Genomic DNA, 24,699 nt, shown 5'->3' with positions numbered 1-24,699 from the left:
TTGAGACCCCCCCCCCCTTAGCCCCACCAATTTCCCGGGTTAAGGACAAAAAGTGCAGTGTGAAAAGCATATAACTAGCATCACTGGCATGGAATTGGAAATTGTACTGGGAACAAAGAAAATTCTAATCTTGTGTAGTAAAGAGAATAATAGGATGACTCTTACACAGCTCAGTACCCTCGTACCCTTTTTACACAGGATTTTCTTAGCCCCGGACTATCGCTAACCCAGTACTATCCTTAACCCCGTACTATTTTTTTTCCTTATCACACATGCCAAATTGTTATTGCTAACCCCGGATAAGGAATGCTTGCTTTTCACACACGAAACTCGCTAACCCTTGACTAGTGGTTTTTGTCGATCATTCGTAGTACAAGTACTTCACTCGTACACTTTTTACACATGCTAAAATTTCCTTAACCCCGTACTATAGGTGGGGCTAAATTGCCATTTAGCCCTACCTTTAGTAAAACGGGTTAAGCTTAGCCCACTTTCGTTTTACACTAGCGATCTTAACCCCGTACTATCGCTCTTAGCACCGCAATTGCTGGGATAACCCTGCTTTTTTGCAGTGCCAAATAATCCCGTACTAAAGGTGGATGAGCCCACTTTGCAAAAATGCTGTGTAAAAAGAAAGTGGGCTAAGCTTAACCCCGTACTATAGGTGGGGCTAAATGGCAATCAAAAGGAAGGACTCCCCTAATTGTTCACTTTGTAACAGTGACCCAAGAAACCTGTTTACTTCTATTTGACTATACTATTTGACCTCTTACAACGATATTGAATATCGTATTGCCAAGAAAAATAAGAAACTTACAAGCCATTTCCAGAAATGGAGATTTAAGTTGTAAGATATTCTATCATGATTGATTTTTGTAATTGAAGAATATCTTAAAATGCCTTCTGGGGATGGAATTCTGTTAATCTTTAATGATAGGTAAATCACCTGATTTCTATCCCTTTTTTATTACAGTCTTGCCTTTACTATATTATAGGGGATGAGGAATACTTAAAAGAGACAAAGTGACTGCATTTACTACATGTTCATCACTTAATATCTGTTGATAAGCTGCACTTTGTCTAATGTAAACGAACAATGTGTATGCTGTTTTTTTATTTTTGCTTATTTACATGTATATATTTGTTGATTACTTGTATTGTTTATATGTGATTTGTTACACAAGATCATGAAAACCCAATAAAAAACTTAAATAAAAAAAAGGTAATTTAAACAATACATCCAGTCTATAATTATAAGTAGGCCTACACATTAAAAAATACAAAATAATGGCCAAGATTTCAAGGCAAGAGTTTCAAAAATTTATACTGGATTAATTATCATATCCTTTTAAAGAGAAACTCTGAATTGAACAATCGATACATTGATTACAAAATTATGTCTTTTTTATTATAAAGACAAAGGCATGACAAGTTGTCAAAATAGATGTTTGCAGATATGATTCATGTAAGCATGGGGCAAAATCAGACATTAAAAAATAAAGGAAAAACCAAGGGATATCTAAGATTATGAATTACTTAATTTGTAAAATGGTACCTTCATTTGACTTCAACCCACATACACTTCCACCCTGCAATTATAATAACATCTCTATTTTTAAGTCAGTCATGAATTATTAAAACTGTGTGTCCTCGATACAGATTCTGAGAAAAAACACTGACAGCTTTTACATCTAATAACTTATAAGTGTTCTAGAAATGCAATTACCGGTAGAATGATTACACAATTGCTTACTATGATGAAATGTCAACTTACAAATAATGATAGCTACTTTCTCAGGGAGCTATCAAGAGCAGAGCTTACAAAGCCATGTATGCCAATTTTATTAAAAATCAGGTATAAAGGGAACTTCACACTGACAAAAAGTTTATTGTAAAAATAGCAGAAAGAATAATACAAAAATATTGTCAAAGATTTGAGAAATATCCATCAAAGTATAAAAAAAAGTTATAAGTATTTTAATAACTTGATTTTGTGATATATATGCGAGTAGCTTTCCTACATATCATATGAATAAAAAAATCAATAGAATGTCATTTTCTCAGAAAATTGAAAATGGTTTTAATTGTACCTTCCGTTCATCAATAGACAAATCATTTCACACCTGTTTCTATAAAGAAATTTTTAAAAAGTCATCATGAACCATTAAAAATTGAAATTTATGCATTTTATATGGGGCAGCTGCTCATTAATGTTTATCAAAAACTTATAATCTTAATAACTTTTGTAATCTTTGATGGAATTCCTCAAACCTTCTTCACCAATATTTTTCCTGCTGTTTTTACAACAAACTTTTCTTCATACTTCAGAGTGATCTTCCAGCTTCAAACATAAATGTGTCTTCATTTAGTTCATGACATTACTTGAATGAACACAGAATTGAGGAAGAGGTCAAGTCGAGCCACGAATGGCATTACATGTATTTCCACATTCAAATGAGGGTTTACATAAAATTCTAGGATTACGTTTCATGCAACGCACAATGTAGTACCCATCCTTTATCCAGTATTTTGCTGATGCAATAAGAAATTTTGAAGTAAAAATAATTAGAACACACATGAGGCTATTAAAGATTTAGATGAGTTGTGTTTCTTGCCAACGAGATACATGTACAGTCAAAATGTATTGATCCCACAAGCATCCTGGAACTGTTCAGTGTAATAGGGACCTAAAACCACCAATATTTTATCCCTATTATGGATTACAGAACAAGAAAATTGGGAAGCATTTTGTGTTGGGTTATTTCTACTGATATTTCCAACATATTCAAGTCAAATCTATGAATCCAAACTACCACAAAATACAGCATTTAACAAATCTCTATACTCTGAACACTAAAAAAAGAGCAAACCAATTTAAAGGACAAGTCCACCCCAACAAAAACTTGATTTGAATAAAGAGAGAAAAATTCAACAAGCATAACACTGAAAATTTCATCAAAATCAGATGTAAAATAAGAAAGTTATGGCATTTTAAAATTTCGCTTATTTTCAACAAAATAGTTATATGAACCAGCCAGTTACACCTAAATGAGAGAGTTGATGACATCACTCACTCACTATTTCTTTTGTATTTTATTATATAAAATATGAAATATCTTTATTTTCTTGTCATTATCATGTGAAATGAAGTTTCATTCCTCCTAATCATCAAATTCGTAAAAATTGAAATATTGTATAATTCAAACAATGAAAAACAAAAGAAATTGTGAGTGACCTCATCGACTCTCTCATTTGGATGTAATTGGCTCGTTCATATAACTATTTTGTTGAAAATAAGCGAAACTTTAAAATGTCATAACTTTCTTATTTTACATCCGATTTTGATGAAATTTTCAGCATTGTGCTTGTCTGATTTTTCTCTATTGATTTGAATCAACATTTTCTGAGGTGGACTTGACCTTTAAGTACATGGCAACATTTGTTCCAGCATTTACTCCTGCATCAGTACATCTAGGTTGTCACCAAATTCAACACTTACTAAGCTTTATATACCATGATAATAAACACAGGATTTCATAAGAAATGCACAGATTACTCATCAATAACGATAAATTGACCTGCTTAATTATTCATAAAGACTTTCTATCCAGGAGCTACATGTTTCAAGCTATTGAGTGCAAATAACTAACAACTCCAGTAACAAGGTACTTCTGCATTCTTGTTGCTACACCACTCTGTAATTCCCAAAACCATCTGCATTTTATGAATTAAAAATGAAGGTTGTGACAAATAGAGAGAAGTTACATGCAAAAGCTCTGGGTAATTTATACAGCTCTTGATCAAAAATTAAAATGATATTACAAAGTACCCTTCTGCAAAACATAAAAACTATAACATGGATTATTGATTACACACAATAAAGTTTATGCCTATGCATTGCAAGGTAAGAAATATATTAAACATCTGACTTCTAGAAATTTCAAATGACCTTTGACCTTGCAACCCCAGACCGTCATCATCACATCATCATTTACATATCTATGTGCATACATAGTTAGGTTTAAAGTTAGTCACATCAATGTTTTCTACAAAATCTTTAGATGGCAAGATGAATGTGAGATAATTGGTCTTGCCATTAAAGATCCAGACCGGACCCAAAAATGAAACTGATAAATTATATACCAATCGAAAGCTTATAAGCTACTTAATACAGCAAGGTATGCTTTATGCATTTTCACCGCTTCCCAGCTGAGTATTTTGCTTAAGAATATTCCAATTATCGGGCTTCGAACCCCGTTTAGAAAATAGGCTTTATTGTGCTTTTCACCTGCCTCGAGACCGTGACGTCACGTTGTGTAAGAAGCGTCGTGATTCCATAGGTTTGTACACAGAAAAACTGGGTGATTTTTTTGTTTTCCAGATAACGCATTTCATTCTCTTCACTTCTATCACAGAGGGATATCGCATATATTTATTCCCACAAGCTTGAATTTATGAAATCTACAGTTTTGAACTAGTTTTTGCCATATTTTATTTCCTGCTTATTTGGCGCAGATTTCAATTCTATCTGCATTTAGATTATGTATAACAACTTTTCCTGACATAGCAATTTAGGCCCAATAAGAGCCAAACAAAGAAATCACAAAAAAAAGGTAGTGAATAGTTGTAGGTTTACAACAATTTGAACAGTGAATAATTTTGAGTGCCATTTTCATCTGAAAACGAAAAAAAAAATGGATTCATAACATGGAAATGGAAGAAAATACCCAATGCTTTTGTACACAAACCTATGGAATCACAACCCTCCAGACACAACGTGACGTCATCATTTCCAGGCGACGTGGGGGTGCTCAATCAAAGCGTAATTTGGAGGAGCAGTTTCTTTGATTTTTATTTAATATTTTTAACTATTGGAAGGAGATATATGTAATATTTTTGGTATATTTGTATTGTATGAATCATTACCTTTATTTTGATATATGATTGTTTTTACACCGGTCAGGGTCTTGCCATTAATGTTATCATGTCAATATGGCAAGATCATTTATGTCACTATGTCAACTTATTAGAAATTGTATGGTCACATTGTCAACATGATGAAATAGATTATCTCACTATAATGACATAGCTTTCATAGATTTCTAATATTCTTAGAACAAGATACTTTCCTGCACATGATTACCTCTGTACTTTACCCTGGACCTGATGAATGGCTACCACTAGTCAGGGATTACTAAATGATATTTGAAATAAGCATTTTCTTAGCTGTGGATAAGCAGAAAATTTGGCTTGTGTAAAAAGGGAGAAAAAAATAGCACAGGGTTGAGGATAGTACATGGTTAGCGTCAATACAGGGTAAAGAAAATCCAATGTAAAAAGCCCACAAGCTGGATAACTATTGTTGGAGCAACAAATGCCATTGACCTTGTTAAAATTTTAAAACTATGCCAAAAGTATTAAAGGTCAAGTCCACCTGAGAAAAATGTTGATTTCAATCAATAGAGAAAAATCAGACAAGCACAATGCTGAAAATTTCATCAAAATTGGATGTAAAATAAGAAAGTTATGACTTTTCAAATTTTCGCTTATTTTTAACAAAATAGTTATATGAACGAGCCAGTTACATCCAAATGAGAGAGTTGATGATGTCACTCACTCACTATTTCTTTTGTTTTTTTATTGTTTAAATTATACAATATTTCATTTTTTTACGATTTGACAATTAAGACCTCCTTGCCTGAACCACAAGATGTTAAAATAATGGAATTCCACATGTTCAGGGAGGAATGGAACTTCATTTCACATGACAATGACAAGAAAATCAAAATATTTCATATAAAATACAAAAGAAATAGTGAGTGAGTGATGTCATCAGTTCCCTCATTTGCATACCGACCGAGACGTGCATATAACTGTTTTGTGAAATGAAGTGAAACTTTAAAATGTCATAACTTTCTTATTTTACATCCGATTTTGATGAAATTTTCAGCGTTGTGCTTGTTAGATTTTTCTCTTTTTATTCAAATCAAGTTTTTGTTGGGGTGGACTTGTCCTTTAAGTTTCACCATTGGAAAAAAGCAAATAATACTAAGCTCAGCTCACTCAAGCAGTTAAAAAAGGGGTTGACATAAACCCATTTAAAAAGCATTTAAATAAACACAGTAAAATTCACAGAGCAAAATGCTGAAAATTTCATGAAAATCGGATACAATTATAAGCACATCGTCTTAAATTTTCATTAGGTGGGTTGATGTCACATCCCCACATTCCTTTTTCTTGTTTACATGAAGTCATAATTGTTTAATTTTTTCATACATTTGTAAATGACTTTTCTCCATTATGATGAAATAAGTTGTAGCAGTGTATATATAATGCACTTAATCAGTTGTCAATCCAATTGTTAAAAGTTCTTGGTAGCAATTTTTTCATAAACCTTATTTATGACCAAGAATGCATGGTGTTCAGTGAAACCTACTATACTATTCTTCTTCGCCATGGAAACCTTCAGAAGTTAAACCTTATTTCAATTTCATATAAAATTCAGAAGAACAAGTGGGGATACGACATCATCGGCCCACCTAATGAATATTCATGAAGACATTCCTTGAACTGTTTCACTGGAATAATGAAAATCTTTAAAATTCAAAAACTTTATTATTTGTTATCCGATTTTGATCAAATTATCAGCATTTTGATCTGTGAATTTTACTATATTGCAGTATAAATTTTTTCAGCCTGTTCTCGTAATTTAACGGGGATTCTTGTGATTGAGGCGGTTTGAAACCACCTTATGTTCCTTCAAAGACAGGCAACCTGTATATATTGCAGAGGGAAATGCTACAAACCCTTTTCACTGCAATCATTTTATGTTGAGAAAAGTTTTGTTTACCTACAGTAGCATATTTCATGCATTTGCAAATCTCATTACAAGATAACATTTTTTAAAGACAATTCCGGTCCCTCCCCCCCCCTCGAAAAAAGGGAATTAAAAGAAATTGCCATGCCCAGTAATATTATTAAATGTGACTTCTTGAACGATACCCTATTCAGCCTCGTAATATGATATGAATAATGATGAAACCATTGATGGCAGATCAAAAATTTCATTCAAGTTTTACTGATGCTGCAATGCAGCAGTCCAGGAAGATGATTTTATGAACATCAAACACCTGTATACCAAGTCTATTTTGGATGATGAGATTCCCACACAGGTGGGCAAAACCTGCTGGACATTCAAGTCTAATATCGGTTTGCAGGGGTCAATTTTTGTGATTTGCATTGGCATAGAGCCAAGTGCACTGCCCACACAAAACAGAACTTAGACTAGAGATTGCAACCTCAACTTGGCTTTGATTTCCTCAACTCAATTGATACTAGGTCTGTTTTCTTTCTTCTCTCAGCCACAGAGGGGTAAAAAGGGGATCGGTATGTCAACTATTTTGTACAAAAGATGACCTTTTCAGGGTACTTCTTTTTTTTTCTTTTTTTTTATCATGTGTTTTATTTGCTTCTTGTGCATGCCCTTTTAATTCCAGGAAAATTGATCCCCAAATCCCAATGAAATTGCAAAAACAAAATCTCCCAAGACAAACTTTGTTCATGAAACACAACAAAAGATTTCAAATTTTCTTAAATCTTATTTCCTTTCTTTGGATTTGCTTTATTGAACAGTTTCAGTTTATTCTCTTTTTTGTCATTTTTATTTTTTGCTCATTTGTTTGTTTCATCCACTTACTGAAAATCTATACCGGTGAATGAGAGATTTTGCTTTAACACATTATATTTATTTCATTTAGACAAGTCAAAACCATGATATATCGTTTTCCAAGGCAAATAGTGGCTTGCATATTTTCACCTAGGCCCTCCCTATACAGTATGTATCATTGGTTTATAAAGTGACAGATTTTATATTTTTAAAGCAGAACATGAAAACATAGAAACATGCCCTGTGGTTTATATCACATGATAACACTCTATATCCACTGATGATAGCTAAGCTATTTTGGCAGCAATATGTGAATATCGCATAACAGTGCCTGTGTGAAAATCAGGGAAGAATGAATAAGTTCACTCTCTTCATCCAAGCCACAGTGGTGGAAGAGTCAGCACAGCTAGCTCGTATGATAATTCTAAGCATGAATTTTGGGCACAAAGCCAAGTGCACCATTTTCGCACTTGAGAGCTGCCGAGCTGCATGGCCGAGGAACGTGGGACAAAGCACGAAGCGTGGGTTTCCTCCACTGAACTGCAGCAATGCACGGTTGTACTGAATTACAACAAGCGCTGCATGCATAACAACCCACAAGGTGTTCTGACGTGTGCATGTAATATGCATTTATTCATCCTCTAGAGTACCTGTGCAAGAGTTGCAGGATGATAGGTTCCTAAAATGCAGCTTACAGTTGAAGTAAATAAGAGTGACATGATCTCAGTTGTCCATATTGTGATTTAAGTGCACACAATATATGCAATAGGTACTGGTACATAGAAACCAGTTCTCCTTTGCTGTACATCATGCATAAATTGTAAATGGATCTAGGCCATGAACCAAACAATGTTTGCAAGCGCACACACACTGCAATTTGTAATAAAAACAAAACAAACATCATGGAAGGGACTTTGAATGTCAAGATATGTGTTGTTGGTGACTATGGTATGGTAGATGTTCATCATTACAATAGTCTTTAAAGATTTTTTTAAGTGTTCTGACCTTATTATCAACGTTCTCGCTACCAGGTATCACGGTTGGCGGGCGCCGACAACCCTGAAAATTTGCAGGGCAAATCCGACAACCGTGAACTTCCCTGACAACTGTAAAACAGGCCTAGATCTACACACACAAAAACTGAATATGTTTTTATAAAAAAAATCTCCTTTTCAGATCCTAAAATAAACTTGTCGATTATTTCGTCCACGATTTCTTCCCGAGATTTCTTTGACTCGCTAATATGCTGTATACGTATAAGATACGACCTCGACTCGAGACCCAATTTAACTCTCTTTCTCTTATGTGGGAATGGCGAAGATGTTTACCTCGCATTTGCTCACATTATTTACGTCTTTAAAATGGTAGTATATACGCTCAAAAATAAAGTGAGGAGAGAGGGGTACCGTGGGTTATTGGGTTGGGCAATGTAATTTAGATGTTACGAATTTAAGTTGATATTGTCACTTATTTTTTAACTATTGTGTCAAAAATAATATAAAAATTTGATCGAAATTTAGTTTCATCTCGTCCCAGGTCCCAGCCTTATAATATAGCTACATCTACATGAATTCATTGAATGCATTTCTGATGGCACTGCCGTAGAGCAAATTGAGAAAGTTATCAAAAGATCACGTTAATAATGACAAAGCCACAGGAATGGATTGATATATAATGTCCAACTCATTTACTTACAGCAAATTGAATTATTCACATTTATATTCCGATTTTGCTCCATAATTTCCAAGGTCTTAATCTCTACATCGATCTTTTGAAAGTGTTGATTAATTTCGCGATGGTGTATCTCCAAGTTCTGTGTCACTACACTCGCGCTCGCCACTGCCACATACAATACAAATCGCATATGGCATCAAAATCGTTGATCCGCGGGATCCGAGTCTTCCAAAATTAGATGGGATCCAAGATTGATTTAATTTGAAAGTTTTTTTTTATTTTCAGATATTCATTGAATCTGTTATAATTTTCATAAGTAAAAATCTTTCTTAATATTATTCACACTTTTTATCGTTTTACAACTCATTTTTGAATGTGAGTTATACGTACAGTGTATTTTCATTTGTATTGTTCTTTATTACTCTTTGCCTGCCAATTAAATAATGAACACACCTGTCACGGTCCTGAGAAATGTTTTTAGTCATCACAGTGAATGCTTCATGAATTTGTTGCACAATTGCTTAACAACTCCCGGTAACAACTACGATTTAAAATAAAATATTATTTGAAATTAATTTGTGTAAAGGAGAAAGAGAATAATGGGAGGTGGTCGTGGGCAATGTAAATGAAAGTGATGGCCGTTTGTGGCCGGGGGAGGGGATTGGCGAAAAGAAGTCAATGTTTGGAGCGAATTAAATTAATATTCATTCATGGATGTGTCTACTGTGATTGTGGCTGCATAATCTTTATGGCGATTGGGTAATCAACCCTTGGTCAGGAGGGGTACGTGATTCAAATGATTTTGATAGTACACATTCAACTAAGTGGAATTGACTATTCATTCACAGATATTCATTTCAGGGGCTGCAGAAACAGGGGAGGGGGCTGGGTGGGCTTCAGCCCCCCCCCCCCACTTTTTTTCCAAATCCATGTACAAAAACATAAAATGGACCACCTGATTGTGTTTTTTTGCATGACCTTTCCGCAGCCCCTGCATTTCAAGTACAAATTATTGAAGTTGATACGTGTGAACATTCTAGAGGATATATGAGTTGCTAGTATAACTTGAATATCGTTGGATGAATTTTTCAATGTCACTTATGTCTTTATATGTTTTATTTCAGAATTGTGTTTTATATAAGAGTTATCTTTACAACGTTCTTAGCCTAAGTACTGCGAGTGGATGATATTTATGAAATGAGTTTGAATGTGAACGAGACGCCCCAAAGCCGATGGCACATGATCTAATTAGTATTCACTTTCTGTGTTGAGCCAATCATTGCGCTTGAAAATGGGTTTCCCCGAATTCCCACCCTTGGAATGTGTGCCATGTGCATGACCTGTTAACCTGTTCATTGTTTGAATGCGAATCAGCTGGTTTCGTGACCTAAAATATTCTTCATGTTGTTAACGCTGGATGGGGACTATAATATCAAGAAGATCTTTCTTCTTTTTTTTCCATTTTTAATAATCTGTTCGTGAATTTCTGTAACTTAAAAACTGATGCAATTTATTGAATCACGTACCTCGATCTTCCCACTCATGGTGCAAGAAAATATTTTTAAAATTTAATATCACCAAAATGTACAGGTAAAGAAAGATTATTCAGCCGTCATCATCAGTAGTAGTTTTGACGTCTATAAATATGTATTTGCTTCGAATATTGACTTCTTCACCAATCCCACCCACACGTAAGATCTCAACATCCCCTTGTCATTGTCCATGCCACGACCCCTCCCCTTCGCTCTCTCCCTTCAACCATCCGACATGTAGCTACAACCCCCCCCCTCTTCCTCTCTTTCACACATGCTGTATTTCCAGGCCTACATAGTGCATTATTTAAAAATAGAAATCTGCTTTCCTGTAAATTAAGCTTTACTTTCAAAACATTTAAAATCGCGATTAAATTATAATAAGAACAAAAACGTAATATTTAAGTATTATGAATGACTAAAAATATTTCTCCCGCTCGTGATGGGCACATTCATTATTTTATAGATGAGTATAGAACAATACAAATGAACATAGCAATAATTGACAGTGATAAACCTAAACGAATCTTGATTGGATATTATTGGTATAAACATCATCAACAGAATATGAGAGTTATAGTTTCATTGAGTATCTGAAAACAAAACAAACATACATGCAAATAATATAAGTTCGGGACCCGTCTCATGAATACCGATGCCTATTATTTGGAAGCCTCAGTAGTTTTCTTCCGAGGATTCCAAATAAAGTCGGAACAATCTTTGGATTTAGTAAGGGCGTGGCACGGCGCAAGCTCAAGGGCTACGCATGCAGTCCGTAGATGTACTTGGTAATTGACACGCATTCACAAAATTAATCGCACTTTCTAAGGACATAGCGATCTAGACATTGGAAAGTATGGAGTACAATTATCGATGTCATTGATGTGAATAAACCTATAAACTGTAAGTATAAAATGAGATTGAATTTAAATCAATTTCCTTTGACCTTTTTCATCAGTACTTCAATCGCAATTCGCGCAACCGTTACAGCTGTGTGGGTGGAGAAGCATTAAATAGACATAAAATGTGGTGCATTTAGCAGCAATCTAAGCTCGTCGGTATTGATATTTTCGATAGCTACCACGCGAATTCCCGAACCCTCCCCCCTGCGTGCTTCCCACGCACCAAAGCCGCTATGCGGCTTGCGTCACTTCGTGCCGCCAAGCATCAGAATGAACCTGGCGAGAACTTTGCTTATAATTATCCCAATAGGTCAGAGAACTTGATTAAGAAGAAAACCACCTTGATGGTACCAGTTGATTTAAGTTTTATTGCATAATTTACAATACTGCTTGATCAATTTTTTGTACATTATGGCTTATTTACCACCACCATCAAATAGTTAAAATTATCTTGAGCTAAAAATTACAACAACTAAATGATCATTGAAAACGAAGAATTAGTCGTTGATTTGCTTGTTGTGACATACCACGACCATTCAAGTACGATTGGTCAAATTAGAAAAATACATGTAATACTATTTTTCAGCTTTTCTATGTCTGAAGCAAATAGTGATCAATACTCATTCATTCAATTTGTTGAAATATATGTAAGCCATATTTTTCTCTGGCATGCAGTCCCCCCCAATGAATAGGCCTATTCATATGCTATAGAAAGGAAAACAAATGCAATCAAGAATTAAAGAGCAAATCAATTTGAAGCAATACAACATAAATATAATTTTATATCTAAAATAATTCAACAGGCAAAATATGCGTTGAGAGTTTCTTACCAACAGTCGCATAGAAGTAAACAAAGGTGATTTAAATTTAGTCATGTATAAATAATCAGTAGATTAAAATGGCGTAGCTAACAAAAATAAAAATAATAATTTCACTTCAGGAATATTTCTCTTTTACTTGAAATATTATACTGCATTTGTGTGTGTGTGTAATTGGAGAATGGACAGGGTTTTTGGGGGGAGGGGTTATGAAGACTTTTAAATCCATCATCAACTTGAAACCCTATTTCAGACAAGTTTAATTTAAATAGACACATTTTAGTTTGTCTGAATGCTGGAGATCATCAAGCACTATGCAGTGATACAACTCTCAAGTTACAAAATTGCCATAGAATAAATGATCTATCATTTTTAAATATCATAATCATTTGATAGATTACACACAAGCAAATAAAGTTTTTAAAATAATTTTGGCTGGAGGCTCTGTACAACTTCCAAGTATGATGTTTTCCAGTATGTGATTTCATTAGCTCAATGCAGGATTGCTTGATTGCCAGGTAATGAGGCGAGATCCAGTCTTATAACATTGAAGTTTTTCTCCCCTTAATGTTTGGCTCAGCATTTAAGTTTGTCTCCAAAATAGTGCTCGGATAATGGAGCCACATGTAACCAGTGTTAACTAGAGAGAAGATGTGACCTACATGAACCTTTGACTACTCAGAAATGGCTTCCAAAGTAGAGCAAAATCCTTTCAATCTTTCAGTTTCACTGGCATCTGAATATACAGGCCTACATAAACACTATGCCTCTAGATGGAGAAAAAGTATTTTATATGAGAAGGGCCCAAAAGACTTGGTACAATGGTATCTATCTAGTATGGCATGCTCATAGGGAAACAATTAAATATATATTTCACTTGAAAAAAATATGTTTCTTTTCCACTAAACCATTTCACTTTTAAAAATTGTATTCCACTTTATGAAAAAAATATATTTCACTTTTCAAAAATATATATTTCACTTTTCAAAAAAAATATATTTCACTTTTCAAAAAAATGTATTTCCCTTTTCAAAAAAAAATATATTTCACTTTTCAAAAAAATATATTTCACTTTTCAAAAAAATGTATTTCACTTTTCAAAAAAATATATTTCACTTTTCAAAAAAAATATTTCACTTTTCAAAAAAATATATTTCACTTTTCCAAAAAAATATATTTCACTTTTCAAAAAATATATTTCACTTTTCAAAAAAATATATTTCACTTTTCCAAAAAAATATGTTTCACTTTTGAAAAAAATTCATTTCACTTTCCAAGAAAATTATATTTTTTTTCGAAGAAGAATCACTTGTTGAAATTGAGTGAAATGAATTTTGCAACACGAGTGACATGTTTTTCGTAGCGAGAGGAATGGATATTTACGTGAAGAACGAAATTTACTTACGGTCTAATACGGCAGCGGTATGTGTTATCCAACAAAAGTGAAAGGATTTGTTTTATCTCAGATTTAAAATGTAACAAGTGAAATTAGATTTTAATTCGTCGTGCAGACGAATTAGGTGGTCTGTCATAGATACAGAGATAAACATAAACAAATGAGTGGATATAAGTATGAAAGAAAAATAGACAGACAGACATACATATTCAAACAGATAGATATAAGAAAGATAGATAAATAGATAGATGGATGGAGAGATAAATGATAGGTGGATAGATTAATAGAAGATAGATATATTAACAGGGGGCGCGGAAGCTGGGGGGGAGCTTCAGCCCCCCCCCCACTTTTTTCCAAAACCGTGTACAAAAACGTGAAAATGACCATATGATTGTGATTTTTTGCATGGTCCCCCCCCCACTTTGAAAACCGTTCCGCGGCCCCTGCTATAGATAGATAGATAGTAGGCCCGGTTTGAAAGTCCATTTTTGATGCACGTGTACACGGCGTGTTTTTCGGTCGTGTACACGTGTACACGTTGTAAACACTGAGTGAGAGTGAGTTACGGTATTTTTTCAGTGTTTCCTACATGTAGCCTAAGTCACGGTTTTAAAGCTTACCTGAGAAGTTAGAAGTATCAATCCACAAAAATTGGTGCAATTAAAAAGTTTACTCAGCTTAGCAGCGCATTAAATTAATAAAGAATGCAAAAGTAAATCAGTGCAGGGCCCTAGTTAGCGCCGACGTTCGTTGGATGCGCATTTTGCATACTGTACTGTACATGCATGCACAGATCGCTGCAGAATTAAGTGTAACTGAAGTTATCGATTGATTTTCATTATTTTATTGCCAATTTGAGGAGCGTGTGTTTGTAGGCTTGTAGCACATGTTTATGAGCGTATAACACGTAACTGGAGCAATGATCGCTGTCGCAATTGGTGATTCTCAAATTGGCTCTAAAAGTGATTGAAGAACGCTTTCGAGAGTCTCCAGTTACGTGTTATACGCTCATACACATGTGCTACAAGCCTACAAACACACGCTCCTCAAATTGGCAATAAAATAATGAAAATCAATCGATAACTTCAGTTACACTCAATTCTGCAGCGATCTGTGCATGCATGTACGGTACAGTATGCAAAATGCGCATCCAACGAACGTCGGCGCTAACTAGGGCCCTGCACTGACCGGAGCATACCCATTTCGTGTGGTACAAAAACTTGAGTCTCCAGAATAAATGTGGATTAAATCGGCGATTTTGGAAGTAAACTCACTCTAGGTTAATTGAAATATATTGACATATTAGTGATTAAAACATGTGCAGTGTCTGAGAACTAAGAATTAATATGAGGCTGTGAGCTTGTTCACTGACTTTACAGTCCCACGCATGCTTTATGCAGATGCTACCGTGTACACGGTGATGGAATTTAGTACACGTGCACTGACTTGACCGTGCGTGTACACGTGTACCCGTGTACCCGAAACGGGCCTAATAGATAGATACATGTACATAGATATAGATAGATAGAGATAAAGAGACAGATATATAGATTTGTAGATAAAAAGTGAAAGGATTTGTTTTCTCTCAAAATTAAAATGTAACAAGTGAAATGATTCTTCGTCAAAAAAAACATTTTTGTTTTGAAAAGTGAAATGAATTTTTTTCAAACGAAAAATATTTTTTTGAAAAAGTGAAATATATTTTTTTGAAAAGTGAAATATATTTTTTTTTTGAAAAGTGAAACATATTGTGGGGGAAAATGTGAAACATATTATTTTAGAAAAGTGAAATATTTTTATTTTTGAAAAGTGAAATATATCTTTTAGAAAAGGGAAATATGTTTTTATGAAAATTGAAATATATTTTTTTTTAAAGTGAAATCAATTTTTTTTCAAAAGTGAAACATATTTTTGGGGAGAAGTGAAATATATCTTTTTTGAAAAGTGAAATATATTTTTTTTGAAAAGTGAAATATATATTTTTTAAAAAGTGAAATATATTGTTAAAAGTGAAATATATATTTCTTTATTAAGTGAAATGGTTTAGTGGAAGAGAAAGATATATTTTTTAAGTGAAATATATATTTAATTGATTCCCTATATGCGTGCCATAATCTAGTGTACATATCATTCAGTGAAGTCAGGAATTTTATCTAAAGCTGATTTCCTTATGCTAATATATTGGTGGATGTGCTGGGTGTTCAAGCCTACAACACTTGACCACCATGTGACAGGAGTATTGGCTAACATGAGTATTGGCCTACAAGTACAACTGCAAAGGATAATAACAAGTACTGAAGGGATGAAAAATCATGCTTGTTGAAGAACACCCATAACCACAAGGTTCATGGACTTTCTCGTCTACATATCTATGTTATTAAGTTAACCTACATCCGTAGCTGTATGGCACTGATTATGACCTCGACATCCATATTGCCACCTTCATACTGTAGTAATCGCTTTTGATTTCACAGAACATCCTCTGCAGGTTGTATAGCAGTCATGATTCAGTCAAATTTAATTCAAAATGCAATGGGCATTCAGACAATGTTCAGAAACAAGAAACATCCACCTCTGAAATTATAGGATCAAGTGCCAATTTATTAATTGCCTTTCAAAAGACTGTACTTTATTTCCTAGTCATTGTAATCATTTATGGCATCCATTAGGAACTACAGTATTCTAGAATATCGCGCCAATATTATCGAAGTAATTTAATGTTGAATTGTTATGTTTGCATTATTACACAAGCCAATATATGGTTTTTAAATAAGTGTTGAAAAATATTTTAAAATCATGCTTTCTTTTGAATTAACAATTACATGTATGACAATTTATTTATTTTAATTCCTTTGGGAATGTAGCTTTGATACATACAACAGATATGTTGTAGTATGGTAGTTGTCTGGCAATCATTAAAGCAGAATAATTCTATCATTTACAAATGCTTTCAGGCCTAAATGATTTGAAATTGTTCACCACCCATCACCTCAACGAAAACTCACAAATGTGGATGAACAGGTGGCTTGCTCATCTAACCTCATTTCCATGGTAACAAAAAATAAAGTCAAAGTTCAATCCTAACTAGAGTAAGCTAAAGTCTGTGTTTGCTCTGGTCCAGAAGTCTGTAGACACGAGGTACATTCAAACAAGTCTCATTACAAAAATGTCTGTAAATCATTAAAACTTGTTCAGGCTCAAAATGACAAATGATTGATTTTTTTTTTGCATTAATATTTTGATTCACCAAACTACTTGCATTCCAACGAAAACGGATGATCTTAAGTTTTACTTTCTTGCAATTTATCTCCATTCTAACCATGTTCAGACATAATTTCCTAGTAAGAGTAAATTTTAGGGTACAGAAATTTAAATTCCAATGTTATTTAATTAACTTTAATGTCACGATTCTGTATCCAAACGGCAGTCATGGGAAGAAACTCCAGCCAATTTACCATGGCCTTCCTGGGGATCACAACAGAGGGTTGGTGTAACTTCCGAAAGTATTTAGGGGCGCACATGTCAACCTTCCAATTGTAATTGTGCTAAATCTGTATTTTGATGGAGAAGGTCCAATAATGTAGCATTGTTAATCTGGATGATGGATTTGTTCAAAATAAATGCTTTTTGCTCTTGTTTTCCTTCATTATTGATATTCCTGTCATGAGTAAATGTGTAATGTGGAAAAACAGTGATTGTTACTTGAATGAGAAGCGAGGAGCACATGCTTATAACAGATACTTTCGTAGCAATGCCCTCATTCAGGAGAAGTTTGCCAGCGAACCTCGAGAGGTGGAGAATTTCCCCAGTGAAACTGTTTCCCCGGCGAAGTTCGCCGGTGAAACGGCCAGTATAAAAGCTAACCGGACAACTTCTCCTCTTTTAAGACATCAGAGATCTTTTTTTTCCTCCCCAAAATCCCCTGAACTGATATTTCACGCGCTAGCTATTATTTCCATGGCTAAATGTGGAAGGCCACGCTTTATGAGCGATTAGATCATTCCATAGTGTTAAATACTCTCGAACATACAATTTTTTTCACTAACGATATTTGTTTACAAGCGGTATTTTACATGCTGAAAATACGCTTAAAATATCATTGTACTTCGATTCTTTTTTTTTGTTTTCCTTCTAATATTTCTGAAATATGTTGTAATCTAGATTTTATTTTACACCTTTTGTAATCGGTTAGAAGCAATGTTTACAATTTTCTTTTCGTTCGTTCTAATTCTGCATGCACATGCCGAGTGAGCTGATCAGCTGAGAAGTGTTTACCAGCCGTCATCTCCAAACTTCACTGACAAATTAATAAGGTGTCTGCAACTAATAAGGAAAGAGCATGACTAAAATTCAAATTTAAAAAAGCGTGCGCTTTCATTGGCACTTTAAAAACTTGGGATGATGGAGATGGACCTACAATCATAATGTAAGACTTGCTGGTCTTATGTAACACAGACCCTTAATTATTAATTAAAGGTTTGTCTCAAGAGGAAGAAAACTCACTTCCGATATAGTACGCAGAACAAGTGAAACAAAAGGTCAATTTTTTGGTGTGACCGGTGACTGCCCAGGATTATACAATATTTCAGCTTTTGCAAATCTGGCGATATGGACCTTCAATTACTCACAATTGTTTTCAAACAATGTCAGTTCCACATGGTCAGGGAGGAATAAAACATGTTTCATATCATGAGGAATTATCAAAATGATTTCATATAATTAGGTACAGAAGAGATAGTGAGCAGATGATATCTCCGGTTCCCTAATTTGCATACCAACCAGCATACATGCATAAAATACTCTTAGAAATTGAGTGGTAATTTAAAATACCAGAACTTTTTTTATTTTGCATTAAAATTTTGATAAAATTATCAGCATTATAATTGTTAATTTTTCTTTTCTTTCAATTGTGGTGGACTTCCCCTTTAAGGGGTATATCACAACCTGTCACCACTTCCCCATAAATTGTGCTCTAGATTTCCCATCTAACAACACAGGCCACTACTTCAGATCAGCATGCCTGTAAAGAGTATACAAGGAAACACAGGTTTGTTTACAGTGTCAAAAAGGTTTTGTCAACACCTTCCAATTATATTTCTCATGCTTCTGTAAGACATGTAGGCCTACATTTTTAAAACGTGTGGATGATACAGGTGATAAAGAACAGACACATGTTGGAGGAGTAAATTAGCTGATGCAATCATGAATGGATTAAGAATAGGAGCATAATGAAGGTAAAAACTTATACAACACTGCAATGATAAAAACATTATCACATTGTTTCGAACACATTTTGGAACTTGATTTTTTTTTGGGGGGGGGGTTGGGTGAGGACAAATTAAATTGCAAAATATCAAGATGTAAAAGCAATACCAATCTTTTCACAGTTCAAATATTGGCCCTGTCTTACAAAGAGTTACGACTGAACCGATCAACCTAACTACATGGAAATCCATCAATGTCATTATTTTTTTCCAATGGAAATTTGCAAGATGTTCTTTGTAAACAAAGAGAAGCACACTGAATTTTCTCCAAAAAAAATGATGTATGAAAATACATCACATCTAGAAAATATTTAGAACAAACATACATGTAGATTTTGACATTGTTGGCTTTCCATAGTTGTCGTTGATCGGATAAATCACAACTCTTTCTTTTTACGATGGGGCCCAGATCTAGATAGTTTCTTGAATGTACGCATTTGAAGTTTATGCTTCCTCCATTTCCTGTTCTAAAATATGTATTAAATTTTCAAAAACTTTCAGAATTTCATAATTGTGATTTCCAACACTCATGATGATGGGATTGACAGTTTGATAAATATCCACCTGATCCAGATTAAATTATCACTATTCAAGTAATACTGAAATAACTGAATAACCTTCATCAATTTTCCCTGTATTGATTTGTTTCAATACATGTCAAACAGTCAACGCAGGAAAATGAGAGGAAATATTTGTGAGCAATTACTCATCAAAAGAAACCAAACTGTTTTGTTTTGTTTTATCATTGTTTATACCAGGAACCTAAACAATTTGAATGACTTACAGTAAGCAAAAACAAACCAATGCTCAGATAAACTTTACTTAGAAAAAGGCATCGGCAAAAATTTAGTGTAGTCCCCCAGAATCTAGAAAAACTAACAAGTGATGTGTGAAAAAAATAAAATAAAAACAATCGTCATCTTGATTGCACAACATGCTAAGGTTAAACAGGAATACTGACGATGCTTACCAGCAATTTGGAGAAGTGCTTCCTGACTGCACTGAATCCCTGTTATGTTTTTGACACAGCACCTGTAAGTCCCACTGTCTCTTTGGGCCACCACGCTATCTATGTAAAGTGACCCATTTGATAGCACATACTTGTGCTCGTTCATTGTAGAGTTCAAAATTTGATGGCCAATTTGATGGCCAAATGCCCATACTCTCTCGAACGGTCCATGGTCTGGTGTATCCACGAACCTGAAGTCCGCCTGACAATTCCATGTCAGGGGCTCCTCTGGAAACGCTATCACATCTTGAGGTTTCCTAATAATGACGTTACTATAAACCGTTGTGCCTGCAAAGAAAAAAATGGAAAGAAGCAAAGTAGAACATTAGATGTGACAATAAATATCACATTGCAATGGACAATTTTTATATTTAAAAAAATCAAAATATTAATAAGTTTTAATAAACATGACCCTAAAGGGTATAAGTCTACCTTAATATGAAATTGGTATTAATAAATAGAGAAATTATTTCAACATTTGTCACGACTTCATATGAGAGAAATATATTAATGAATATTCGGCAAAAGCCTATCAAGGATAGTGTTTAACGTTTATTTTTGTAATGTCACAAAATTATCTACCTATCATGTCACCATGGTAACATAACTTCCATCAATGTGCCAATTCTTTTGGAAATTGTACCTGGTGGGTGTTTCATAAAGCTGTTCACAAGTGCGACTTTAAGAACTGGTGAACCTTTCTTAATCACAAATGAATATTTAATGGTGAATATAATTTACCACAATATTACAAACTTATATAGCTGTTCGCAAGTTAAGTGCAACTTTAAGAACTGGTGAACCTTTCTTAAATAATCACCAATGAATATTTAATGGTGAATATAATTCACCACAAGAAATAATCTCCAGTCATTCTTAAAGTCACTCTTAGCATACGAACAGCTTTATGAAACAGCCCCTGCGCTCAATCGTAATGGGACACTTTACTACTATTTCCTATGCTTAAAACATACACCATTATTTCAAAATAATTTCCAGGGACTAGGCTTACAGGCAGTGGCCAGACACACCAGGGGACCGTTTCATCAACATTTTTGTCCGACAAGTTGTCAGATCTGACATCTTTCCTTGATTCTGAATGGCTGAGAGGCACTGTTACTATAGTAACTGTCGGATAAAATGGGACTTGTCATATAAAACGTCCGACAAGTCCTTTCATGAAACGCTCCCCAGAACCAATTTCTCCCTAATAAATTCGGACCAATTCTGCCTGAATACGGCCTGAGTCGGATCGATTCAAGGGATTCAGAACCTATTCGTCTTTGATTCGGGGAGCTCCTTCAATAGAGATCCATGGGTCCCAAAGAGGTCCTGATTCAACACAGAATCACCAAGAATTTCGGCCATCCCGAATAAAGCCGAAAGCCACCTGAAGAGTGGCATGAATCGAGACAAATATGGTCAGAATCAAGCTGAATGTGGCCTGATTGCTCAATTACAGCGAAATGATGACCCAAATTTGGACCCGTATCAGAATATAGCAGAATGTAATGAGCTGGGACCATTATTCCTCGAATGATACGAATAGGTCCCCATTTGCCCATAATACTTCAAATGCCTCCCTAATCCAACCGAATGTGGCCTGAATTAAATTTGTTGCGGCCATATTTGGGAGTATTTGGGAAGTGTTAAACATTTCAAAATGAGCCGAATTCCTCAACGAATGTTCCTAAATCCCTCCCAAATTTTCTTGCATTCGCGGAGAACAGAATACTTCCAAATCCACCCAAATATTTGTATTCGTCGGATGGATTTGCTGCAGATTCGGTTCAGGTGTAACCCATGCTTTACACGCTTAAGCCGACTTCACAACAGGGTGGACTTCCTCTTTCATCATAGAGCTATTACAGAAGGAGAACCATCTTCCAATTCCTCTGTTAATCCTTTGTTATCGCTTCCTTCGGGCGAAGGAACGATATCTAACATCAATCGGCGAGCCGCCAGGCGAAAGTTAGAGCCCGTTTACGTAACGCGATAAGCCCGCTCGTAAAATCTGCAAGGCACCGCGGTAAACGACGTTCTCCCACATAACTTCCCTTCAAGCTCTGTTTTTTTCAAAATCGAAACACGACTTGCTGTTCTTCCAACATCCATATCTCTTCGTATGGATTCCTGATGTACTTCTTTTCTGTATGGTTGAACTTCTGAGATGATCCCCTTTGCATACATACCAAATACGTTAAAATCTCATTCAACCCAGCCACGGTACTTACAGAGAAAGTTGGATACATGTCATTTATGAATGTCTGTCTTTCTTGCTTTATAAAACCTTTTCCTGTGAGCTCATGTCTTAAAAATTACAATGAGGGGGTAAAGCATACTTCAAAGTTGATCTCGATGGTAAGATTATTTTGGTGGTCATGCATGCCTTGAAAATATAACGACAAAACTACTGGGCATTTCTACGTCGATTGATGCATCGTCGATTATCTTCCGGTGCCCCACGTACTCCTATTTGTGCAAGTTGAAGGTGAGCGTGATGCTTGAGCTTCGAGCTCGCTCAGCTCATTCACACAGTACAGGCCTAAGCTCCGGACCGTTTCGGAAAAATACTAGAATTGACGCCCTTGAAGAAATAGATCTAAACCGAACTTTTATGATATTTCGTTGATTATGATCTGTAAATTTTATTCATATTAATATCACCCATTGGGTCCAAATGACAGCGTTTTAATTTGCATTCAATCAACTTTCCCTATCTGATTTAGGGTTGATTTACGGGCGGCCTGCGCCTGTAAGTGTGAAAGTGCCGTGATGGACCACCCTGCTGTGAGGGGATTAGCGGTGCCGCGCATGGGGCAAAGCATTCGAGAGAGCCGGTCCTCCTTCTGTAATTGCTCTATGCTTTCGTTGAACAAATAAATACACAAATCCGTGCACTTCTTTTTTTTTCATTAAAGATGTTTCAGTAGGTGGTTCTAAGTTCCACTTATTTTCTGATCGGGAAATTTACCCCAATCAGAAAAAAAACAGGTAATATCTGCAGTGTGAAAGCAAATTACATGTAGTATCTCCAAAAGAAAAAAAATCAGCTAAATAGTAGTTACTTGTCAAATTGAGAACTTTCAGTGGGAATTTTCCAAGGTCACAGGTATTTTGGCAGTGTGAAAGCAAATTATGGGAACTTTCTCAGCCCAGCATGTTGTTGGGCGTGGGTGCCGTGGGTGGCTGCTGAGCTGGCAATTTTGAATCTTGCGCCTTGCCTGCATATCAGAATGTACTGCACATGCTCGTAACTTTGAGAACTTTCCCCCAAAAGATATGTTTCAGGGCAGTGTGAATGCACCGGAAATAATTATCAGATATTTTTAGCCTGAAAGAGTTCTTGTAATTTAACAGAGATTCTTGTGAAAACCACCTAGTGGGGATTGCATATTTTGAGTTATAGTAAATGTCAATGAAACCCTACATGTGTCTTAATTAAAATTCTGATTCAATAACTTGAAGCTAAGTTTGATTCTATTTTTTTTTTACAAGTTTCCATTCCCTCTTTGTACCTGTAACACTCGGGGGAAAGGTCATAAGTGATTTGTGGTTTGAAGATAAGTGTAGACTGACAGTATTCTTTTCTTAAAGGGAAAGTTCACCCTGAAGAAAACTTTGTTGTGAAAATAGCAGAAAAAATAGTAAACAATATTGGTGAAGGTTTGAGGAAAATCCGTTAAAGAGTAAGAAAGTTATTAGAGTTCAAAGTTTTGGATTTGTGACGTCATAAACGAGCAGCTGCCCCATGTGTTATGTAATATAAAATGCATGAATTTCAAATTTTGCATGGTTCCTGATGACTTAATTTTGTTTTCTATTCATGATCAGGTGTGAAATGATTTGTCTATTGATATACAAAAGGTACAGTGAAAATCATTTTCAATTTTCTGAGAAAATGACATTTCATTGATTTTTTACCATTCGCTATGTAGGAATACTGCTCGCATATGACGTCACAAATCAAGTAATTGAAATTCTAATAACTTTTTAATTATTTGATGAATTTTTCTCAAACCTTCAGCAATATTTTTTATTATTTTTTCTGCTATTTTTACAATAAAGTTTTTGTCAGGGTGAACTTCCCCTTTAAGAGAAAAGAGAAAAAGGGACAAAGCACAAACCTAAGGCAATAGATCACAAATCGAGCCACAGAACATATTCATAGACATCAAGTTTAATCTGACTACATTGCACAGTCACATACACTACCCGTCACATTCTTTGAATCAGTTAGGGTGTGTAATGCTTCCATTGCCAGGACAGAATCAGCGTTTTCAAACGTCGATTCAAAACGCCGATCGTTAACATGGTTCTGGGAGTGCTGTTTATGCTTAACTTTTCAGAGGCGAAATCATGATCTCAAGCTGGCTTCGCATCGTAATTTTCATCGAGCAGGAAATTGAGGTCAAATTGGGCGCGCCTTTTTTCGAAA

General features: G+C 34.9%; 1 protein-coding gene across 1 annotated transcript in view; it reads right to left on the bottom strand.

Moving 5' to 3' along the window:
- LOC121410929 (protogenin B-like) overlaps nt 1–24,699 on the bottom strand; it is a 100,621-nt gene that overhangs the window by 54,148 nt on the left and 21,774 nt on the right. Inside the window, exon 2 of the mRNA XM_041603324.1 lies at nt 20,223–20,549. Coding sequence (XP_041459258.1) covers nt 20,223–20,549 — 327 coding nt within the window. The remainder of the gene's footprint in view (nt 1–20,222; nt 20,550–24,699) is intronic.

Source organism: Lytechinus variegatus, chromosome 3 (genome assembly GCF_018143015.1).
Source record: "Lytechinus variegatus isolate NC3 chromosome 3, Lvar_3.0, whole genome shotgun sequence".
Lineage (NCBI taxonomy): Eukaryota > Metazoa > Echinodermata > Echinoidea > Temnopleuroida > Toxopneustidae > Lytechinus > Lytechinus variegatus.
This window is presented reverse-complemented; position numbering and strand designations above follow the sequence as displayed.